The sequence below is a fragment of the Sceloporus occidentalis genome, unplaced genomic scaffold (genome assembly GCF_023333645.1).
Source record: "Sceloporus occidentalis isolate IW3139 unplaced genomic scaffold, rSceOcc1.0.p SCAF_5, whole genome shotgun sequence".
NCBI classification, from domain to species: domain Eukaryota; kingdom Metazoa; phylum Chordata; class Lepidosauria; order Squamata; family Phrynosomatidae; genus Sceloporus; species Sceloporus occidentalis.
In genome coordinates this window covers 135,854,008-135,876,860 of record NW_028316985.1, presented here as the reverse complement: position 1 = coordinate 135,876,860, position 22,853 = coordinate 135,854,008, and the positions used below count along the sequence as shown (strand labels likewise).

Below are 22,853 nucleotides of genomic sequence, written 5' to 3'. Positions count from 1 at the left end.
CTTAGGAGAGTTCCAATTAGCAAAGGAAGCAGGATGTGTAGACTAGCCCAGCCGAGTCAACATGGGCTTATCTATCTAATTATGGATAAAGCATTGTCATCTTGAGAGAGGGTCACAGTCCTGTGGTTTGCCAGCAGGACTGCCACATCTCAATCTTCATGAGCATTGCTATCCTGGGAGGGGGTCACAGCCCTGGGGTTTGCCAGTGGGACTGCTACAGGGGGTACTCTTGGACTCAGCTTTGAACCTGGAGGCCCAGGTCTCTGCTGTGACTAGGAGTGCTTTCACATACTTAAAACCTGTGCGCCAGCTGCACCCGTTCTTTGAGAAACCAGATCTGGCCATGGTGGTACATGCCTTGGTTACATCATGTTTGTACTACTGTAATGGGGCTGCCTTTGAAAAGTGTTTGGAAAATTCAGCTGGTTCAAAGAACTGCTGCTAGGCTGTTAACAGGGGCAGATTACAGAGATCATACAACACCCCTGTTGAAACAGCTTCATTGGCTGCCAGTTTGTTTCTGGGCACAATTCAAGGTGCTGGTTATTACCTATAGAGCCCTACATGGCTCAGGTCCACATTATTTGGCAGACCGTTTCTCCTGGTATGAACCGGCCTGGACTCTGAGATCCTTTGGAGAAGCCCTTCTCTCTCCATCCCAACACCTTCACAAACATGTTTGGTGGGGACGCCAGAGAGGGACTTCTTGGTGCTGCCCCTGGAGTCTGGAACTCCCTGCCCCAGGAGATAAGAACGGTTCCTTCCTTGATGGCTTTCCGATGGCAGGTGAAGACCTACCTGTTCACACAGGCATTTAGGGAGTTACTATAAGGACAGGCTGGGCTGTTGGATCATTTTAAAAATTTGTTAGTTTCCCCCCCTCTTATTTATAGTTTTGTCTTTTTAAAATATGTTTTATTCTTTTTAATAACTGTTTTAATATTGTAATATTGAATTCCTTTTTAATGTACTTATTATTATTATTTATTTATTTATTTATTTATTTTTTAATTTTATTTTTATGTTTTTATTGTACTGTTTTTAATGCTATGAAGCCACTCTGGGTCCTAGTCCTGGGAAAAGAGTGGGATACAAATAAATATAATAATAACAATGCAAGAGCGCTCTCTCTATTATTATTATTATTATTATTATTATTATTATTATTATTATTATTGTCTACGAAAGCTCATGCTGCCAACTTCTTTCTTTCACTTAGGAGTCCTGCAATTCAGTGAGGCCTAAAAGCTCTCTGGTTGAGAGTTCTAGCTACCACCTCCTTTAACTACAATTCCCAGAATGCAACAGGAGGCAGCCAGAGCAGTCCAAGCAGAATAGCAGCACTATAAAACTGGTACTCTACATAGCTTAATGCATCCTGTTGCATTCTGAGGTTTGTAGTTCAGTGAGGCCTAAGAGCTCTCTGGTTGAGAATGCTAAATGCCCCCCTTAAACTACAAGCCCCAGCATGCAACAGGAGGCAGCAGCGCAGTTACAGAGAAGACGAGAGAGAATGAGTAGAAGCCTCTCATGAGCGGAACTGAGGGGCTGGCGGGTCGTGTTGCGCAGCCGAGCCGCTTTAAGTGACGGACCCGGTCCTTTAGAGCACGCGGTCCGGCTCAAAAAGTAGAGCTTGCTGCTTTAGTTGTTCACAGCAACCAAAATGGTGAGTGGGGAGGGAAGGAGGGAGAAGGCCAGCCTTTGTCAACAACAAGGCACATACCTCAGGCTTCAGTGTGTTTGTATGTTGTGAAGGTTGTGACATGCAGCGTTGGTTATATGGTTGTGGGGTGTGTCTAACAATTGTATGACGGATATTACTGGCAGGATTTGTTCAGAGGAGGGAGGGTTGCCCTTGCCTTCCCTTCCCCTGAGGCTGAGAGAGTGTGACTTGCCCAGGGCCACCCACTGGGCTTCCATGGCCAAGAGGGAACTGAACAAGCATCCAGCCTTCTTACTCCCCCTAAATGTCCTGCTTCTACTGCAGAAGCAGTTTATTCCCAGCATGACTTCTGGTCATCTGCTCAGTCTGTACAGCCAGGTTGTTAGTAAGTCCATACCCACACCATTATTATTATTAGTATTATTACTATTATATTTATTGGTTTGTATCCCACTCTTTCCCCAGTCTCTACAGATGGTCAATAAGTCCATACTCACACCATTATTGTTGTTGTTATTATTATTATTATTATTATTATTATTTGTATCCCGCTCTTTTCTCAGAACTGGAGCTTGGAACAGTTTCACAACATTAAAAAAACAACAGTATAATTAAAAACAGAGGGGAAAAGTACATTAAAAGTTAATTAAATTATTACAATGTTAAAACAGGTAGTTGTTAAAAGAATAAAACACTTCTTAAAAAGATAAAACTATCTATCTATCTATCTATCTATCTATCTATCTATCTATATAAACACTGTATTATTATAGTTATAATATTAAGGTGTGCACTTCTTGCAGATATTAAAGTACCTCATGGCACTTGAACTTCAGACTTAAAATGAATAAATACAGAAAGAAATCTTATGTAAACAAAACTCATATCCACCATCCAATATCTTCATAAAGCAATCAACTCAATGTTATGAGAGACTCATAACTAGACAGGCCCCTTCCCCTCCACCACTCCCTTCTCCTTTTGTGTCCTGTCTTTTTAGATTGTAAGCCTGAGGGCAGGGAACCATCCAATCAAAAAGATTGTATGTACAGCGCTGTGTAAATTTACAGCGCTTTATAAATAAAGGTTAATAATAATCATAATAATAATAACTCAAATATACAGTCATTGGATAGATATATATGCGCCTAAATATAAGAACTGCTAATGCTAAAGCAAGAAGAATTAGGACATTTGACCCCACAGGATCTGCCTTGGCTCTTGGCTGCTGACCCTGATTGTAGTTGATTGACGTTGGCATGCAAGGGAGTTGTCCAACGTCATTACATCACGCTCGGTCTTAACGGCATTTTGGCATTATTTGTTGTTGTGTGTTGTTTCCGACCCCTAAGGCAAGCCTATCTTGGGGTTTTCTTGACAAGGTTTGTTCAAAGGAGGCTTCCTCTAAGGCTGAGAGAGTGTGACTTGGTGTGGGTTTCCTTGGCTGAGTAGGGATTCAAACCCTGGTCTCCCAGTGTCCTAGTACAATTCTCAAATCACTACTCCATGCTGGCTGTCTTTACAGCATTTGTTGTTGTTGTTAACTGCCCTCAAGTCAACCACAACTCATGGTGATACAGTGGATGAGGCATCTCCAAGGTCCCCTGTCTTCCAGTGGTCTGCTCAGGTCTTGCAAACCTAGGCCTGTGACCTCCATAATTGACTAGATCACCACACTACACTCTTATAGCACTGCTATTCCACTTTAACTGCTCTGGCTGCCTCCTGTTCCATTCTGGGATTTGCAGTTTAGGGAGGGGATATTTAGATTTCTCAGCCAGAGAGCCCTTAGGCCTCACTGAATTACAAACCCCAGAATGCAGAGCGGTAAAAGTGGAACAGCAGCACTATAAGAGGGTAGTGCAGTAATGTGGCCAGTCTATCCATCTGGCATGCGATCTTCCTCCTTTCTACCTCCCTCCATCTTTCCTAGCATTATTGTTTTTGTCCAGTGATTCGTGCCTTCTCACGATGTGGCCAAAGTACGACAGCTTCAGAGTTGATCTGTTCTAGAACCGATATGTTTGTCTTTCTGGCCATCCACAGTATCCTCAGTACTCTTTGACAGTACCACATCTTGAATGAGTTGCAGTCTTAATACTTAGAGCACTACTTATGCATACTTGTTTTAGGACAGGGTGGGCAAAGTGAGGCTGCATGCAGCTCTTCATGGTCTCTTGTGTTTACAAATAGTTCCTGTTCATCCATTATCAAAGATGTAAATACATTACCTTGCAGTTGAAACTTGTTGAGGAATATTGTGGTACAATACAGTTGGTCCTCCTTATAGGCAGGCTTGCCTTCTGCGGCTTTGAGCTCACACGGAAGGCAAGCTCAGGCAGAAATAATGGGGCTTGTACTCGCCCTATGTGCTCCGTGCACCGCTGTGAGCATGCGCCCCATTATTTCCTATGGGGCTTGAGCATACGCTCTTTTCCCCATACCCCCCCCGGAACAAATCCCCCACGTATGGGGAGGGTAGACTGTATAACTAAGAAAAGGAAAGAGAGAAAAAAGAAAGGAAGAAAATGTGGCAGCACCTTTAAGGCTGACTGGCTTTTATTTTCACATGAGCTTTCGTGGCTATAAATCCTTAATATGCATTTCAGGGTGATAATTTCAGGTATAAAGCATATTTGCACAGTTGTGGGAAATCAATGAAATTTAATATTATCCAGAAAGATGCAAATCATGACCCTTGCCCTAAATGTTCAAAGAATTGCCTCACGAAATCAGTTGTATCTTTCACATAGCTTGTTGATGGCATATGGTCTTGGGAACTATCTGTATATCCAGATATCCCAACAGTTAGGGTTCTAAAATTTGAGACAATATGTTTTTCTGGACTGCCTTGTTTGTATACTTTGGGTAGCTACTTTTATAGTTATGGCTGTATGGTCTGAGTAAATCGTAGAGGAATATCATATTTTGTCTGAATTTGTCAGCAAACTATATTGAAACCATTTAGAATACATTCACAAATACAACATATAATATTTTTAAAGGGGAAATATATCTTAAAATATATTGAATATAGCTCACATGATTAAATGAAAATGCAGTGATATAGATCAAGGGACAGTACAAATTTAGCAAATGTATAAAAGGCTAAATTGGTGCTCTGAGCAGCCAGACTCTCCCTCATGGCGATTGCAATATAACTTTAAAATCTTTTTCTGTGGTTAGCAGCCCGGCCTACAAACCTTTGTACAGCATAATAAGTCGTTCCTTGTACTGTAATAAGGAACTTAATTTCTCACTTATTTTCCAGTGCTTGATTATTATTATTTTTAGTAAGAGCACCAAATATTGTTTTCCAATGTCAGAGTAAAGCTGATAAAATTCAGTTTCCTGGAACTGGTGGTAGCCATTCCTCAATACAGACTTTAGGTAGTTTATGTTTCAATTTTTCTACATCAAACAGTAAGCATGTTAACAGGTATTTTGATAAACATTTCCCCAGTTCCTGTCTGCTGTTGTTGCATAAGCAGGGATTGATTTTAGTATTCCTAGGATTGTAACCTGAAAATGGTTTTGCATGCCTAATTTTGAAGTTTGTAAACCTCCAAATTTCTGTCCGGACAATTAACATACGAATCAGCTTTGCTCTAAAAACTTTTAGGATTGGGCATATTATCTCTGGCTATCTAAAATATCAAAGTCTGTTTACATTCTCTGCACAAGCAACTGATTTTAATTTATTTTCTTTATTTGTGGAGCCCAGGGGCCTGAGACAGTTAAAACTATTTCTGCATATAACAGTATAGTTTGACCTGTTCTGCTTCTTTAGAGTTTATGTACCAATTGTGTTTTGTTTTGAAAACCATGGTGACTTTAGATTTATGGCTCGTAATAACTATTTATTTCTGTGCAAATAGCACTGAATTGTTTCAGAAAATGCTCACACCCGATTAAGATGTTGAAAATAAAATAATATCATTTTCATGAAGTGTATATTTACAAATCTATGCTTACTATTGAACATATGAGCCAGCACTGTGATGCAGTAACCAAAAAAGCCAGTGTACTGTAATTCTAGGCTGCATCAACTGGAATATAGTGTGCAGACTGGGAGAAGTAGCAGTGCCATTTTATTCTGCTTTAGTCAGATGTTTAGTCAGATGGAGAAAGCTTGATTTCTGCTGCTCCAGGTAGAGTTCATGAGCCAGTGGATTCAAATTATAAGAAAATAGATTTTACCTAAATGTTAAGAAGAACTTTTTTTTTACTGTTAAGACCTGTTAGATAGTGGAATAGATTTCCTTGTGGGTGTTGGATTCTCCTTCTTTGGAGGTCTTTGAACAGGGGTTGGATGGGCATCCTTTAGGAGTGCTTCAGTTATGTATTCCTGCATGGTTGGGGGTTGTATGAAATGTTGTATGAAAGCTTTGTTCATGCAAAATGGAGTCAAGATCATATAGCTAAAAATTAAACACTATGATAGGTTTGCCTCAAGGCCATCATAAGTCAGAAAAAACTTGAAGGTGCACAACAGCAGTAAAGGGGAGAAACACAGACTTATTGAACTCTTTCAAATGTAGGAATCACATCAAGTTGAAGGGCAAGCTTATATTCTGTTTTGGGCTACTGCTGTGTACTCTGTTGGAAGGAAATCATCTTGCAGCAGGAAATGTCATATGCCAAGGAGAAGCTGTTGCTAGGGGCATTTTTGTCTGTTTTGAATCTGCTCTCAATCAATTTTATTGATTGGCTCCAAAGTTTATTAGAGAGAGAGAGGGAGAAAAACTATTGTCTATTCCCTTTTCCCACATCATCCATAAGTTTATCAGCCTGTGTAGTTTGTCTCCTTACCTTTCACCCACCTTTAACCTAAAAAGCTCACATACTGTGGGCTTTCTTTGTGTTGAAGGCACTCAGATTCCTTGGTTGCCCTTGTCTGAGCCTCTTCAATATTCTTCTTGAGATGAGTGATTTGGATGTCATTCACAAGTCAGCCCCTCTGTGGAGACTGTTGACTATAGCCACCAGTGCATCTCATTACTATCCTCAGTCTGACAGATAGAGCAGCTGAAGTCTAGAAGGCTGATGGTATCTTAGCTGTGCCAGGAATGAGAGGACAGCTCATGCAAACTGGAAAGAATTTTAAATATTTAAATAACAGTACTGAGCATTCAAACTGTTTTACATGGATCCTGTTAGTAATTCGCCTTTTAAAAAGGTTTTTCTTTTATTATTATTGTTTTGCATTTCATTTATAAAGTGACCTAGAAATTTTGAACTGAAAGTGTTATAGAATATTTAAAACATCTGTAATTATCTTATGAATTAAATTTGTTGTTATGATAAGTTATTAGTATTATTTATTTCGTTTCTATGCTGCCTTTCTCCCAAGGTGACTCATAAGACAAAAACATCTTAAAAGACTTTACAATACAAATTTAAAAACAATGAAAACTATCTAGTTTAAACAGTGTAAAATTAACACAAAAATATACAAAAGTTAAAAACAAAATTAGTTTTTTAATTAAGAAAAACAAAATTAGTTTTTTAATTAAGTTTTTTAACTATGTTTTTAAAAACATAATTAAGGCCCGTTACAGACGGGCTAAAAAGTACGCACAGAGCGCGTACTAGGGTTAAGACGGGGCGGTGCTTCTGCACCGCCCTAACCCTAGTGCGCGCTCTGCGCGCACAAAATGGTGGCGGCCGTTCCACACGGCTGCCGCCATCAATACGTGATGACCGCGCCGCCTCCAAACGAGCCGGCGCGGTTGTGACGTATTGGGGTCGCGGCAGGGCGCCTAGGGCGCCCTTTCCGCAACCCCAGAAGGAGCTCCGTTTCGGAGCTCCTTCCTGGTTTGGTCCGCTGGGCGCAGCCCCTTTCTCCTTCTCCCCGCCGTCGCGGGGTGTCCTTGGGGCTTGAAGCCCCAAGGACACCCCTTTCCAGGCTGCGGGGAAGGGGCCTTTTGCCGCTTCCCCACAGCCCGGAAAGCGGCAGATCGGGGCTTCAGCGGCTGCCGGTCTGGCCGCTGAGGCCCCGATCCGGCGGGGAAAGGTGCGCCTACAGGCCGCCCCAGAGGGGCGGTCTGTAACGTGCCTTACTTAAGGAGGTCACAGAAAGTATTGATTACTCTCTGTAATCAGAGTGTTGAAGGTAGGTAAAATATGGGTTTTTCTCAACCACCCAAACTGCATTAACTTTCTCCTTCTTTTGAAGAGAAAGGCAGGAGGCAAATTTAATTAGAAGGCACCCTCTTATACTTCATATGAAATAATAATACTTCCACAGCTAAAATATTTACTGAGGGGCAGCGTGTTAGCTTGCCAGCTGTGTTGTACATACAGAAATTAATATTAGTCTGGAACTGTTAGACTAATTTGTGGCTATAACTGTGCTGATGTGGCTACATGCGGATTGTCTGTTGGATGCATTTCAACAATTCATAAAGCTTTGAATGCCTTGGGCTACTTTAATCTCTCATTTTAAGCAATGTTATTCTTATTATCTCAGTTCCATATTGTCATAGAGGCTTTTTGACGAATTCCTGACCTATTATTTTTTCACTCTGTGTGTTTCATCAGCTGCTCCTGCTTGCTTCTTGGAGCTGGCTGAGTCTTTCAACTTATCTGAAGACTTTAAAGGAAAGTGCTTTAAAATGTCTTACTGTGTCTTTTTTTTCTGACTCATTGTTTCAGCCCAAAGCAGTAAAGAGCAAAGGAGGAGGGCAGGAGAAGAAAGTCATCCATCCTTACAGTAGGAAAGCTGCTCAACTTACAAAAGAAGCAAACAAACAAGAGAAAAAAGAAAAGTGAGTCCCTTTATGTTTTCAGTGGTAGGGAAGAGGAAACACTTAATTTTAATTAAGTATTTAATTTTATTTTTCACAGATTGGGTGTGTTTCTTAAGAAATTGTTTGCCCCAGCCCTAATTTTTCTGTTACTAAATAAGAGCATATTTTTAAAATGACCTCAACTTCTACTATATTGTGGCAAATGTTATTTTATCTTGATTTTTATGTAGTATACAGTAAAATGATTTTTCTGTAATGTGAACCCTTGCTTGGCATTCATTTGCTCATGCATAGGATTTGAGTGGAAGAGAGGAAGTGGGTGCATACATAAGCCCTGCTCCCCCTGTTCTCACATGCCAGCTAGATTTTCAACTATTGAGTGCAAACCTCTCAAAGGGCTGTGCAATCATATCTTGCTGCAAATGCTTACATTGCTACTGTAATTGGAAGTCCTCCTCTATCAAGGTTTCTGAGCCGAGGAGCTCTGTAGGTATTTAAGTTGAATTATGGAGCCCTTTTTCATACCATTGTATTCAGTGCATGAATTTCTAAAAACAAAGCCAGACATTGTAGGAGGAGGGAGCAATTCAGGGTTGATGTGCATTCCAATGTCACTACATGTGAGCAGGTGAATTCCTGCATAGAACTTTAATTATAGCCTGGCATACAAAGATGTGTGTACCTGGGCTAGTGCATACAGGGCTTCTGAATCTCTTTCCTACCTCCTCCTATTTATTTGTATTATTTATATGCTGCCATTTTCTGGAGTGGGACCCAAGGCAGCAGCTCCTGACAAGCGGTATACCAGATGTTGAGTTTGTGTTGCTTTGTTCTCACTTATTATACAAAAACTTAGTGATGTAGTGTGTGGACATATTTCGTTGTGTTGCAGTCAACATCTGCTAGACATTGACCATAGAATCACATTGGAGTATCTACAAATGCTTAGATAAGTGTTTTCTCTAGTAACCTCTAAGTCCTCAAGCCCAACTCTATGATCAATTTCTAGCGGAGTTGCAATGGAGGACCTTGAGATTCCTAGAGAGAACATATTAATCAAATCTGCGAGTAATCAAATCAGCAAAAGCCAAAGCCACAAATGTGGAGGGTTGACAGTAAATCCATTTCTGTTCACAGCTGTGACAAAAGAAAAAATATCAAAAAGTTAAAGAAGTATGTGTACATACTTCTGCAAGTTACTTTATGTGCGTGAAAGGGTGAGTATGAGTGAAAGCAAATATAGAGAGGTTGGTCAAACAGCAAACTGTAAATGGAGAGAAGGTACAGGATTCAAAGAAGCAGGAAGGACCTGCATCTGTCTGTATTACTCCTTCTATTGAATGTTAAAGTTCATATAAAAGTTTTTGACCTTGAAAAATGTGCTATTCCATTAAATCATTTTAATTTATAGCCTGGCTCTTATAATAACATCTTTATTGCTAGTGATTCACTGATGTTGTACATACTCTAATGTTCTAGAACATTGTCATAATTCATAAGCAGCAATGTGATCATTGAACTACTAACTGGATTTATATCCTGGAGATTTATGCCTTCGTCTTGACCTGTAGCACCTTCCCACATAGGAGGTTTTTAAAGCTTGCATTTTCTTACTCCAAGTAATCATGTTTCTGCCTCTGCTTCCATTGGCCATCACACATAAAAGTATCCCTGCACTTGTAAGTTTGTAATGCTGTTTCTAATAAATGACTTCCACCCCCACGTTTGTTGAATCCTTAGTTTCCTTACTATTATTCTTATAATTTTAAATGTTTTGATAAAAACATAACTAGATAGATTAATATATGAATTAAATAATTAAAACAATTAAAAACACTACATTAATAATGAAAAGCAAAAAATATTTTTAAAAATCCAGCAACCTCAGACTGTAATGGGTAGTCATTTACTGAAGGCTTGCCAGAAGAGCAAAGTCTTTGCCTGCTGGTAAAAGGACAAAAGAAAGAGAATTGGCCTAACCTCATTTGGAAGGGAGTACCATAATCTGGCAGTGGGCCCTGAAAAGACCCTTTTCCATGTCTTCACCAGACACAGCTTTGAAGGTGAGGGGACTGAGATAAGGCCCCTTCCGCCAATCATAGCTATCCCTTCCCTACTATATTCTCTCTAGATAACCTGATGACCATGCTCCCTTCCCTTTTTTAAATTTCTCTTGAGGAAAATATATTGCTTGTTGAATGGACACACTGCAAAGCAAAGTTTCAGTCTCCTGCCATCTTCTTTTCACTGAAATCGTATGGGTTCTAGAGCTGTTCTAGCAAAATGAAAGTGACGGATGGTTAGATGTGATGGAGAGTGTTTGCACCTAGTTCAGTTCTGCAATTCTAGCAATTCTGATTAAGTGGTAAAGACACCAGTGGCTAAAGATACAAACTTAAAACTATATTGTACGAACTCCATTAAAGATAGGAAAGCTTCTCTGAAAGTCAGTTTATATCCCAAAGAGGTTGGGATAGAAGGATAAGGGATGTGATTACTGAAAATTATTTAACCTGATAACTGCTGCTTTCTCTTAAACTTGCTGAGCATTTTGCATTTCTGACAGAAAGCCAGTGTTGTGTTTTGTTACATGGCTATTGTTCCTGTCAGGTGACTTCAGGTCAACTCTAACTTATGGTGACCATATCATAGGTTTTCCTTGGCAAGATTATTTAGAGGAGTTTTGCCATTGCCTTCCCCTAAGGCTGAGAAATGTAAGTTGCCCAAGATTATCCCATAGGTTTCCAGAGCTGAATGGGTATTTGAACCCTGGTCTCAGGGTTGTAGTTTACACCAGCATGTCTGTCTCCTCAGTAAATTTGTTAAACAAATGTATTTTTAACAAACAACAGAAAGGGTAGATGGATAATAGGGGACATGCCAATGGACATTATGTTGGGGGAAGTTTCATGTATTCTGGAGCATGGTGCAGGTTGGCAGGAAGTGTGAACAGGAGCATTTCCTGCTTAAGAGGTAAGGGTTACTGGCATCTTTTTAACAGTATGATTTGTATTGACTGTAGAGCAAGTATGAAAATAAATGTATGTTGTGGTACCATTTTGTTGTTTAAAGCAATATTAACTACTTAAGTAGTCATATGTTAGCCTTTTCATCAAAATGTTTATCTATCCATCCATCCATCCCCTCCCTTTGTGCATGTGTTTTGCCTTTAATCTTGGGAATAATTAAACTGAAGCTTTCCCCCCTTTTTTCTTTTTGGTAGGTTGAAAAATGAAAAGGCTTTTCGCCTCAGCATTGCAGGTAAGAGTAAAAAAATACTTTCAGTCTCTGCAAAATGAACTTTTTGTAACAAATCTTAGGTGCAGTACAGAGTACCAAGAAGAGGCGGTCGGGAGCCGCCTCTCTTTACTGCGTAGCCACGCTGCAGCAACCAAATTGAGCATCGCGGCTATGCAAAAAAAAGGACCGCTAAAAAGCAGCTCCTTTTTGCGCTGCCACAAAGAGCTGGCAGCGGTGTGAGCACATCGCTGCTGCACGGCTCCATCTGGAGGCTGCGCAGCAGTGACATCATCGCTACTCGTGCCGTCTATTCGGCACCGCGCAGCAAGGACACCCTCGTCACGTGCGAGAGGCGAGGGGAGTGTGGGTGGGGCACTCCTCGCACGTGACAAGGGCATCCTTCAGGGCCTGTCTCTACCGGGCCAGAGCTATTTTAAGTCTCTGGAAGAGACTTCCAAACAATCACTGATGTTTGCCTACGTAATGCAACATCAATCTGACTTAGCAGCAGCACTGAATTCAGTACCATTTCTATTTTTTGGTTTGTTCTGAGGTCTGTCCTTTGAAATACTTGAAGACTACTGTGTAACTATCTGATGTAGCACTGGGTAACTTGTTATAGCCTCTCTTACAAAGAGAATTCAGTCACACTTCGATAGTTAAAAAGATTAGCTTCACAGGGTGAGATCTAATGTAGATATAAATAGGAATGTGATGGAGACAGAATTGAAAGATGGGGAAGGTAACGGAGAGGGGAGATTTGAAGACAGAGAGACAAAAGTTTTAAGAAGCATCAACTTTAAATGCTTATAAAGCTCTGGTCCAGCAATAGCCACATTGCACACATTTATTGTTTTGAATCCTTGTACAGAAAAGTGAACCATTTTTGTTCTTTGCATCCATGATTCATAACTACCAAATATCTCAACTTGATTTTTTCTCTTTTAATGAGGGAAATGGCCATAGCAAGTGGCTATCGTTTAGAAGTAGAACATGTGCTCTTCATGCATTCAGAGTGTCCCAGAGTTGTTGAAAGGATCGTGGATTGGAGAGTTGTATAGAATGTGGGGAGAACAGTAGAAAGTACTGGGTTGCATGGTCTTGCTATGAGGTCGTCTTGTATAGTCAGGTTTTTGTCATCAATGATGCCCAGTGATGTGGGTTAGGAATGTCAGACTAACATAGACGAATAATTGTATGTGGTGCATGGAAAGTAGGACAGCTCTAGCTTGATGCACTTTCTGTCTTGTGACTGGTCACCAAAAATAGCATCATGAAGTTCAATGTGTATAATTTGCAGGCAAATACCTATAGGGTTTTGACTCAGAACCAAAATAGTATTAAGTGGCAGCAGAGAGATTAATTTTATGCTTCAACTTTGAACATTCTGTGCTTGTTTACTCAGATGTAAATCCTGTTGACTTCAGTGGAACTCACTCCCAAGAAAATCTCCATAATAGTGCATCCTTAATCTTACTATGGCCTGTTACAGACAGCCAAAATAAAGCTGCTTCGAGTCACAGTGGAGGTATGGTGTTTCAATGATGAATGCATCCTAAGAGTCCAGAAGCTGCACCAAAGCCATGCTCCAGGCTGGAGCGTGGCTTTGGTGCGACTTCTGGACTCTTAGGATGCATTCATCATTGAAACACCATACCTCCACTGTGACTCGAAGCAGCTTTATTTTGGCTGTCTGTAACAGGCCAGTATTACATAACACTCATTTCACAAATTTATTGACTTTGGTAAGTCACCTTTGAGCAGCACAGTAGCATATTGAAATATATGTTCTGTGCTGTCGAGCCTGTATCATCAAATAGACTTAGAGTTTGTAATAGCTATGTGTTTACCAGTGGTCTTTCAAAATGGTATAATTAGCATGGCAAGGCTATTTACTGTCCTTGGTTCAGCAATCTTATCAATACACACACAACTTTTTCTCAGTTTTATGGTTTGTCCTGACAAAGGATGAAGAAGATGGTGTCTTTTGGGCATTTTTTGTTTATCAAAAATCTGGAATTAGGAACATTTACACTTTAGGTAAAAATTGCACCTTATAAGAGATAGTGGTAAAAGCCCTGTTGCTTTTCATTGTCACGGCTATATCAGATTCTTTAGACTAAGGATCAACAGCTTGTTTTCATGAGTCAAATCTGAGGTACCATCTCTCCCATTACCAGTCTAAAGGGAAGAGAGGTGTATGGGTATGGCTTAATGGGAGCTGGTTGCAGGGACCTAATCCAGGACACTAAACGTTATTCTGATAACTCATATGTTCTTGAAGGTTTCCCATGGTTTAACTGTCCCCTCCCCCAATATTCTGCTGGTGTGCAGCAGAAATAATGGTACCTCACTTACCTGATATAACGGGCATATTAAGCATCTGTTGCTTATTTATGGATGGGCTAGTTGTGACCCTCCAGATGTTGTGCTGCAGTTCCTAGCTGCCTTAGCCAGCAAAGCCAGTGGTGAAGAATGAGTGGACATGTGAAAAGCTAAAGAAGATTTGATTCAAATACACACCTTGATGCAGAGAGTTGCAACTAAAACCAGAGCTGATTCTTTTGGAACTGTTGAATTTGCAGTTGGTAAAGACCCACAGAGGATTGCTTCAGTACATGACAATGGCAACAAGATTGTTGTATGCAAAAAGACTGACAAATTTAGCATTACTTACCATGGACTTCTGTGATAAGCAAAAGGTCATTAATGACCTTTCTATAAGGCTGGAAACCTTTTATAGATCTTTTGTGAAAAAAATCAAAATAACTTGGCAACTTTTGCTTTTGATGATTAGAAAAAATAGGTTTCTTAGAAAACAGCAATAGCAAATACATCTCTATACTGCTTACCAATGTAAGCAGTTTACAAAGTGTAAGCCAATTGCCCCCAACGAGCTGGGTACTCATTTCAGTGACCTACGGAAAGATGCCAGGTTGAGTCAAGCCCGTGGCTGGAGAGTGAGTAGCTGCAGTATAGGCATTTAACCACTGTGTCACCAGGGCTTGTTGTAATAGTTGTGAGGAATACAGTGGAAATATGAAAAGGCTAAAGAGGATTTGATTCAAATACACACCTTAATGCAGAGAGTTGCAACTAAAACCAGAGCTGATTCTTTTGGAACTGTTGAATAGCTATATGTATATATAATTGCTGAAAGAATTGGAACTCAAATTTTTCTTCTTCTCTTTTCTTATCCTTTCTATTTGTTTCTATTTCCTTTTTTTCTTATAATGTTTGTAATTCTTAATATATTCTTAAAACTATGAATTAAAAACATAAAGAAAGGAAAAGAAATGTGGGGAGTTGCAGTTTAACATTATCTGTTGGGCAGCACAATTCCTGACCCTAATTAGCAAGTGTTGATTTTCAAAGTTCTCCTGATTAAATGGATTAATTCTGTCGGGACTAGCAATTAGTAAAGTCATTCTGTAGTTTTTATATGTTTGTCTTTGTTTTTGTAGGTGAAAAATTGCTTTGGTTTCAGAATTGCCTTGATCCAAACAAAATGGAATATACAAAAAAAGAAGCCTGTGAACTAGTAGAAAGGTAAATATGCAACAGATGAATAAATGGAATTAAGAATGATGAACTAATGTTCCCTGTTAACAATTATGTGGTTGGGATGCTTTAATTGTGCCCAAATCATGTGCTTTTGTGTGATTGTGTGCTAGAACAGCTCTTTTTACATGTGCAGACTTGCTGTTGTAGTGTTTATTGACTTAGCTGTATTTTAGCATTTCATGGCTGCAGTACTACATGTTTGATGTAGTGTAATAGTTCCACATGTAGAACTGTGCCATGCTTGAGCCTCTTACCACCATATTCCAGACCTGCCTTAGAGCAGCTCAAGCCCCTTCACAACCATTTGCAGAGGTGCCTGGCTGTGTCTTTGTAGCCAGACATAAAACAGTTACCTGCCAAAGTCTGCTGAGATCCTAGTGGCTGACATAACCATTTTGTTTATGGCTACAGGGACATAGCCAGGTGCCTTTGTGACCAATCCTTCCAGTAGAAATAGCTGTTAGTGGGGGTTTTTAGGTGGTCTATGGTAAGTGGAAGGAGGGAGAAGGAAAGGAATATCAATCTCCATGGCTACCAAAACTAGACGTACACAGGTGTAGAGTTTACTTACACCTGCGTATGCCACTAACCGAATGCCACGTATGATCAATTTTATAATTTATTAGACAATCTTAAGTGTTACATTAAAGAAGTAAAGCAACAAAAGCAGTGAAGCACATCTCTCTCTCTCTTTTTTACTAATCATCTTAATGAGAAAAGATGTTTTGGATATATTTCACCTTTTTGTAATTAATGAGTTTCTTAACATATGCTCTGTAGAAATTATTGTTGCTATCAATCAAAAGGATTAATGTTGCTTCACTGCAATTATGCTGTACTCAGTCTCTCCGAATTGACCTCAGCTTTGGAGATAATTGTTATTAGCATCTACTGCTTTTATGATGACACCAGAGACTTTGCAAAAGAAAATATAAGGCTGTAAAATTTGAACAAATCCCTTTTCAACAGTGATGTTTTATTGTGTTTCAGTTACTTGCAACGATTCTGTGATGAACTGAAGCAGATTGAACTGCAGAATAGTATTAAAGGAAGGAAAGCAAGACAACACAGTTCTAGAGAAACAGTTATCAGACAGACTATGGAACGTGAACGACAACAGTATGAAGGATACGGTCTAGGTATGACCATTCCTAACTCTCTGCACTAAATACAAAATCCATATATCTGTTAGTGATAATTTCTTGTTGGCAGATCAGAGCTCTGTACAGTGAATTTGTTTTCTGCTTACAATGCCTTTTCAGTCAGTTTAATGTTTTTTTCCCCCTCACTTTCATTTTTCCTTTCCTAATGTGCTTTTTTCCTCAAAGAACTGCTCTTTACATGAGTATGATGTTTGAATGAATCAATTTGGAAACTTTTTTGAGGACTACCACCAGCATAGCCTGTGGCTGTTCTGGCTGTTTTTAAGTTGTATATCCTGCTTTTCTCCTAGCATTGGATTTAAGGCAGCTAGAGACGTCTGGGAGCTGCATAGAAAAATCATTTTTCTAAGCTATGATGTGGACTTGGTCTTTTAATACCACTCTCACCAACTACTTCATTTAAGTGATTTTGAAGTTCCATTGGAGGAAGCTATTGAATAGATAATTGATAAAAACTGAGCTGTATGGGCTCCTGTGAATTTTGACTACTGTGGTATATAGCACTGTGGTTGTTCCATGGACATCATAGCAGGTAACTGCCCCCTGTTTGAAAAATGAATTTGTATTTGAGATCACCTCCAGATTGGTTGTTTACAGTGTGCCTGTCCCATGGTTACCTAGTGAGTTTTGTGGCTGAATTTCCCAAGACTCATCCAACAAGACTGCACTGGCTCTCTGGTCAGTGCTTGAAATGGCACATTCACAAGTCACCAATATGCTTCCATATTAGAGGACCTTGTTGTGTTTCAGTTAGATATTCCTGTTAAATATTGCATTTAAACTTACTCTGGCCTCCACGTTTTTATTCTGAAAGGCTCTAGCACACAGGATAAGCATAGGAATTACAGCAAAATAAAAGAAAAATGTGCCTTGACAGTTAAAAACTTGAATATTGTATTTCAACTAGAAGTAAGTATGATTTGTCTTGGCAGGCCTTTCTTTGTTGAAAGATAACCTCATTCCTTGTTAGTGCTGTTACTGTGAGTTCTTGCAGAGTCTTTAAAATTGGATTTCAATTTATGAAAAATTGCTGCTAAATGGTGACAATTTAAAGCCCCAAAGTCCCCTAGACTGTATAGTTAATAGCATTAAAATCTTCTGTAGCACTGGGAAGCTCATCCCTCCCCCTATTTCCTTAATGAGAGAGAATATCTGTACACTTTATTTAATTAGGCCCTTTTTTGTTGAAGGTAGTTTTCCTTCTTCTTTTGGAAAGCAAAAATATAAGGCTGGAATTGTAAAAGCAAGGGAATAGTTGAGTCTCTGTGTTCTTTTGAATCTTGTGGTTGCCGAGCACTGTATGAATCAGCCAGCCAGCTTTGTTCTCAAAGATAGTTCAGTGTATATAGGGTGACCACACAAATCAGTAAGCAATATCTACTTTTATCTCTAAGATCAGAGCCACTTGGGAGATGAATGGTTTGAAGCTTGTTAAAAAGGAATGAAGTTGCACTTCAAGTTTGTCAAAAGAGAATATAGTTTATGCTTCCCTGGTCTTATCTGTTTGTCCTGTGATACAACTATACAACACTATTAAGATTTTGGCACAACTGAACTAGAAAGATCCCTGCATATTACCCTCTTGGGAAAATATATCCACTCCTACTTCAGCCAAGGTGGCACATTAGTCCCAGGTTTATCCAGTTTGAGCTACTTGGTTCAGATACTCTGCTCTCAGGTACTACACATCTGTCGTGAACTCCGCCTATAAAGAAGAATGAGGTGTTAGAATTCACAACTAGTAGAGTGAACTCCACTATTTCTGGATGAAGATGGGGCATGCCAGTGTTGAATGCTTCTCTCTCTCTCTCTCTCTCTCTCTCTCTCTCTCTCTCTCTCTCTTTCTCACACACACACACACACACACACACAATTCCATTTTTTAAAAAAAATAGTACCAGTTGTGACCATTTGTTTTTTTATAAATGCTATTATCGATACAAGCCTGCTGCTGGTAGAGGAGCCAGCATGATGTAATTGGGTGAATGTTGAATTAGGACTCTGGGAGACCAGAATTCAAATCCCTGCTCAGCCATGGAAACCCACTGGGTGACTTTGGTCAGGTCACACACATCCTAGTCTTTGGGAAAGACAGTGGCAAATCCCTCTGAATAAATCTTGTCAAGAATTTATGATAGAGTCACCATAAGTCAGAGTTGACTTGAAGGCACATAACAACAGCTGATTATCAGTAACTGGAAATACATTTAGGAGTATGAAGTGCAGCAACTGACAGGATATTTTTGTTCAGACTTAGATCTATATGTGTGAACCAGAATGTTTCATATTTCTGTTATCTAGTACCTTAGAATCCAGTGCCTTTTCAACTACTTATTTAAGGAATGATTTCCAGAACTTCTTTGAAAACGTATCATTAGAAGTAATGGCTATGTCTGGATGTTCAAGATATTCTCTAGTTTTTCCCCATCTTGTATCAATGCAGAAATCTTGGCTTTGCTTAAGCCAGAGTTCCTTGTTACACCTAAACCAGGAAGCTCTGGCTTAATGAAAGCCAGCGGGTACTAGAAAGAAGGCAGTTGTGGTGTGTAGTTTCATGGTACTTATCCATGACTTTATAAACTATATTGTCATGGCTCCATACTATGGAATCCCGTTGTTTCAGTTCAGTACATGTGCTATTTCAGGGGCCAATTTTCTCTTAGAAGCAGTGATTTAAGTTTATTGCTACTTTTTCAGTGACATTGAGATTTGTTGGAGTTTTAGATTGCAGCAAAGGGCTCTCTTCTTTTATACTGATCCCATGGAAGTATTGTTGGATGAAGAATGGGCTATAATTTCTTTAAGTAGATAAAAAGAAAAAGTAGACGCATGCATGAAAAATATTGCCTGTAACACTATGACATCTGAAATGCATGTAAGAGTTAAGAAATGGCCAGCAATGAGAGCTTTACGACAGACCATTGGTTTTATTATTACACAGCTGTCTGAAGGTGAGCTAGATACAAATCATAAGGTGTTAGCCAGTTACATAAGTCTTAAAAAAGCCCTGAATATGTCACTGTCCCAGCAATACAATAGAATTTTCGAATTTGTAAGTGCCACCTCCTTCTTCACTAGTTCTCTTATGCTCATAATGTGCAGCTACAATTTTTTTTATTAGAATTCCCTCTTCCAAAAAGGTAAAATCCTAATATCTTTACATTCTTTGTGGAAAACATTTGATTGTGATTTCTTTTAGATCACCAGGGTTCAGAGTGAATAGTTCTTGTTTATATTGTTGATTCCAGAAGTCACTAATCTTTTAAAATGTCTAATACAAAACAAAATAGTACTGGCAGTGTGATCAGATTTATTTTTGTTTCCAACAGATATTCCTGACATTGTGAACTGTAAGCACCTTAAAATTTTCAGGTGAGTTATCCCTCTAAGCTTCAAATGTTGAATTTTGTAACCTCATCTTCATCTGTCAGGCTATTTTGTTCAGGAGCATATCCTTGGTCGATTTTATTTATTTGTGTGGAAATATGATTTGAAGTGAATAAGGATTTTATTACTTTTTCTGATATTAGTTTACATGTATAGTACTAAACTGTACTTTGGAACTAGGAATTGGTTTGGGGTATTTGCTATGGGCTGGCTGAGGTGCAGCACTGCAATAGCCTTCTTCATCCAGATGTTCTCCCAGTGTGCTAGACTACAAAAGATGGGCCAGTGATCTTGCAGGCTGGAGTTATGTTTAGAGCAGCTTTATTCTTCCATTTACTTTGTCAAATGCTATGGCAAGGAGCAGGTATACTATGTCCATACTACATCTGCTGCTTATCTGTTCTAGCTCATTTTGCCTTTGGCAAATTAGTCTTAAAAATAGTTTTCATGGACACTTTTTATCCTGGACAAATGGATTTTTCACACTTAAACACTATCCACTTTTGTGTTTGACTTCAGTTGTCCAATCTCAGCAAGCCAGATCCCACTGGGAATTTGACTGGAGTGGATGCAGTCCTTTTTACACAGGATGTGCTTCCCAAGGAGCAAGACATTTCTCTCCATATAGTCACTTCCCACACCTTACATCCAAAGCTGTTTCAAGGCAGCAGTAGTCTCTGAGGTACATCCTACTTATTGAGGCTTCATCTGCACTGCAGAATTAATGCAGTTTGACACTGCTTTACTTGTCATGGCTCCATACAATGGAATCCCAGGTTTGTAGTTTCTTGTAGCACCATAGCTCTCCGACAAAGAAGTTAAATATCTCACAAAAATACAAATCCTATAATTCCATAGCATTGAACCATGGCAGTTAAGGCCATGCCAAACTGCATTATTTCTGCAGTGTGAATACAGCCTACGTTATATCAGATAAAGGGTTTTGGAGTCTTGTGTTTTGCTGGTGGACATGCTAGAAAGCCATGAATTATTAGAATCACTGTAGGTGGGTAAGACCCAAAACAAAAGCACAGTAATACAAAAGGAATGTGCTTTTTCTCAAAGTATTTGCTACACAATTTCTGCTATAATGCCACCCTGCAAAATTTGTTAGAGGAAAAACTGGTATCTACTAGTCTGAGGTTCACCAGGGACCTATTACACATTTGTGCACTACCATCTTATCTTAAAGTCCTGGGCCATTTTAGGAGAAACTGATTCAGAGATTACGATAAAATATAATTAAGCAATCCAATTTCCATTTGTTGCCCTCTCTAATAAATCTGTTGGGATGCTAAAGAAGTTGAGTGGTTGCAAGGATGTCTAGAAAATCTTTCTAGAAACAGGTTTTTCTGTTGTTGTCATAGTTTCTTTAAAATTATCAGAAGACAGGGTAATGTTGATTTGGGTCCAGGGAAAGTTTTGTCACTAGCAGACTTCCCGCATCTACATTTATTATATTGGAGGGAAAACTACATTGTTACGCTTGATATGTAATAAATATTAATAAAAATCAATGTAAAATGTCAATTTCTATGGTCTAAATGTCTGTCATTCACCTCTTCCTCTTCCTTCAAAGAGACTGGGATGGTGACCTGAAGAAACTACCAAATATTAAAATGAAAAAGATAACCAGTAAAGATGCCCTTAGCGGTAAGATGGAAAAGACAAGTGGTGAAGCTGAAATGGAATTGAATGCAGCAAAGAACACAGACTGAGGCATTTGCCCCCATCAGAGGTAGATAACAGCTTAAGCAAATTGCCTAGCTGCTTTTTAACATATCAGTGGAAGCAAAATTAAATCTCATTCTTAGATATGAGAAGGTGTGCCTCTTGATGTGGCCTTCAGGTGGTGGTGTGGGATCCTTGTACATATTATATCATTGTATCTTGAAAAACAGTGTGAAGTTCATAAAAGTAACTAAGATATTCTTAAAATGCAATTGATGTTGTAGTGGCATAACCCTGCTCTGATTTTGCTTAATTCATTTATAGTTGCAGAAAGAAAAAATAGAAAAGGACGGGAGAAGAGACCTGAACATCAGAAGCATGAACAGAAAACATTGGTAGTCTTTCATGTTTTGTGGTGTTGTAACAAAGACTATTTTAATATATCTCATGAAGGAAATCCATTAAAATCAAAGGTATTATGAAAAATTATTTAACTGCTACACATGTAACTGCCACATTCAGTTTGTTCTTGACAGGAATCTGTGATGATAAAAAGAAAGACAACCCTCCCCAAAACTTACTGTTTTCTAGAAATAAATAGCTCCTTTAATACTGTTAGGATTCACAAGTTGATTTATTTATTGGCAAATGTCTGTAATGTATTATCTAGTGAGGGTCTGTGCTGCCAAGTGTTTTTTTTCCCCTATCATTTTAGTTCAGCTTCTTTCTTGTTAGGTGGAGTATTGCTGCAAAAAGGACTTCTCCTTAATGGGGTAAAGGGTGGCTTTAATCTGGTCGTGTTTGGAAAAATGTGGCATCCTCATCAATCACACCTACAGAAAACCACATGGTGTTAGATTTAACTTACAATAGTGAATTCATTCCCTTGTGACTTTTTCATATCTTTCATCAGCAATGTCTAAAATTTCTTGTACTGAAGAAAAAGACAAATGTTGTGGCATTTGCCCATTTTTAGCCAGTTAGAATTGGAGTTTCTTCAGCAATTGACATGGTTAAACAAAATGTCTGTCTTTGGAATTAGAAAAGAGTTGCATTCAGGAATTTAGATTCTGAAGAAATGCAGGATCTTTTAAAGGCCTAGATTGAAGTCCAGCTCATTAATAAAGCATTATTTGCATGTAGCTTCCAATGCTCAGTCCCTGGCATCTCTATTTTTTAAAAAAGATTTAAGAGCAGTAAGGACTTTTCAGCTTACTTGTAGGGACTTTAATAAGAACTGTGTGTGTGTTTTATGAGAATGCAGTGAGGTTAGAATGAATGGTGGGGAGGAGAAATGGACTTTTGTACATGTGTATTTGCTAAAGACATTCCTGGAGAAAACAGAGTTATAACCCAGCACTGAATAAACTGTATGTTAATTACACTTATGTTTTGAGTCTGACCTTGTATCTG

At 39.1% G+C, this 22,853-nt stretch overlaps 1 protein-coding gene across 1 annotated transcript; it reads left to right on the top strand.

The window, feature by feature from the left end:
- The first annotated feature begins 1,494 nt into the window (after positions 1–1,494).
- Positions 1,495–22,824, top strand: TMA16 (translation machinery associated 16 homolog). Its single transcript, XM_089525580.1, has 8 exons — positions 1,495–1,666; positions 8,321–8,433; positions 11,639–11,676; positions 15,120–15,204; positions 16,210–16,358; positions 19,712–19,754; positions 21,349–21,507; positions 21,765–22,824. The coding sequence occupies exons 1-7, from the start codon at positions 1,664–1,666 to the stop codon at positions 21,485–21,487; spliced, it is 570 nt and encodes a 189-aa protein (XP_089381706.1). The 5' UTR covers positions 1,495–1,663; the 3' UTR covers positions 21,488–21,507; positions 21,765–22,824.
- The last annotated feature ends 29 nt before the right edge of the window (positions 22,825–22,853 follow it).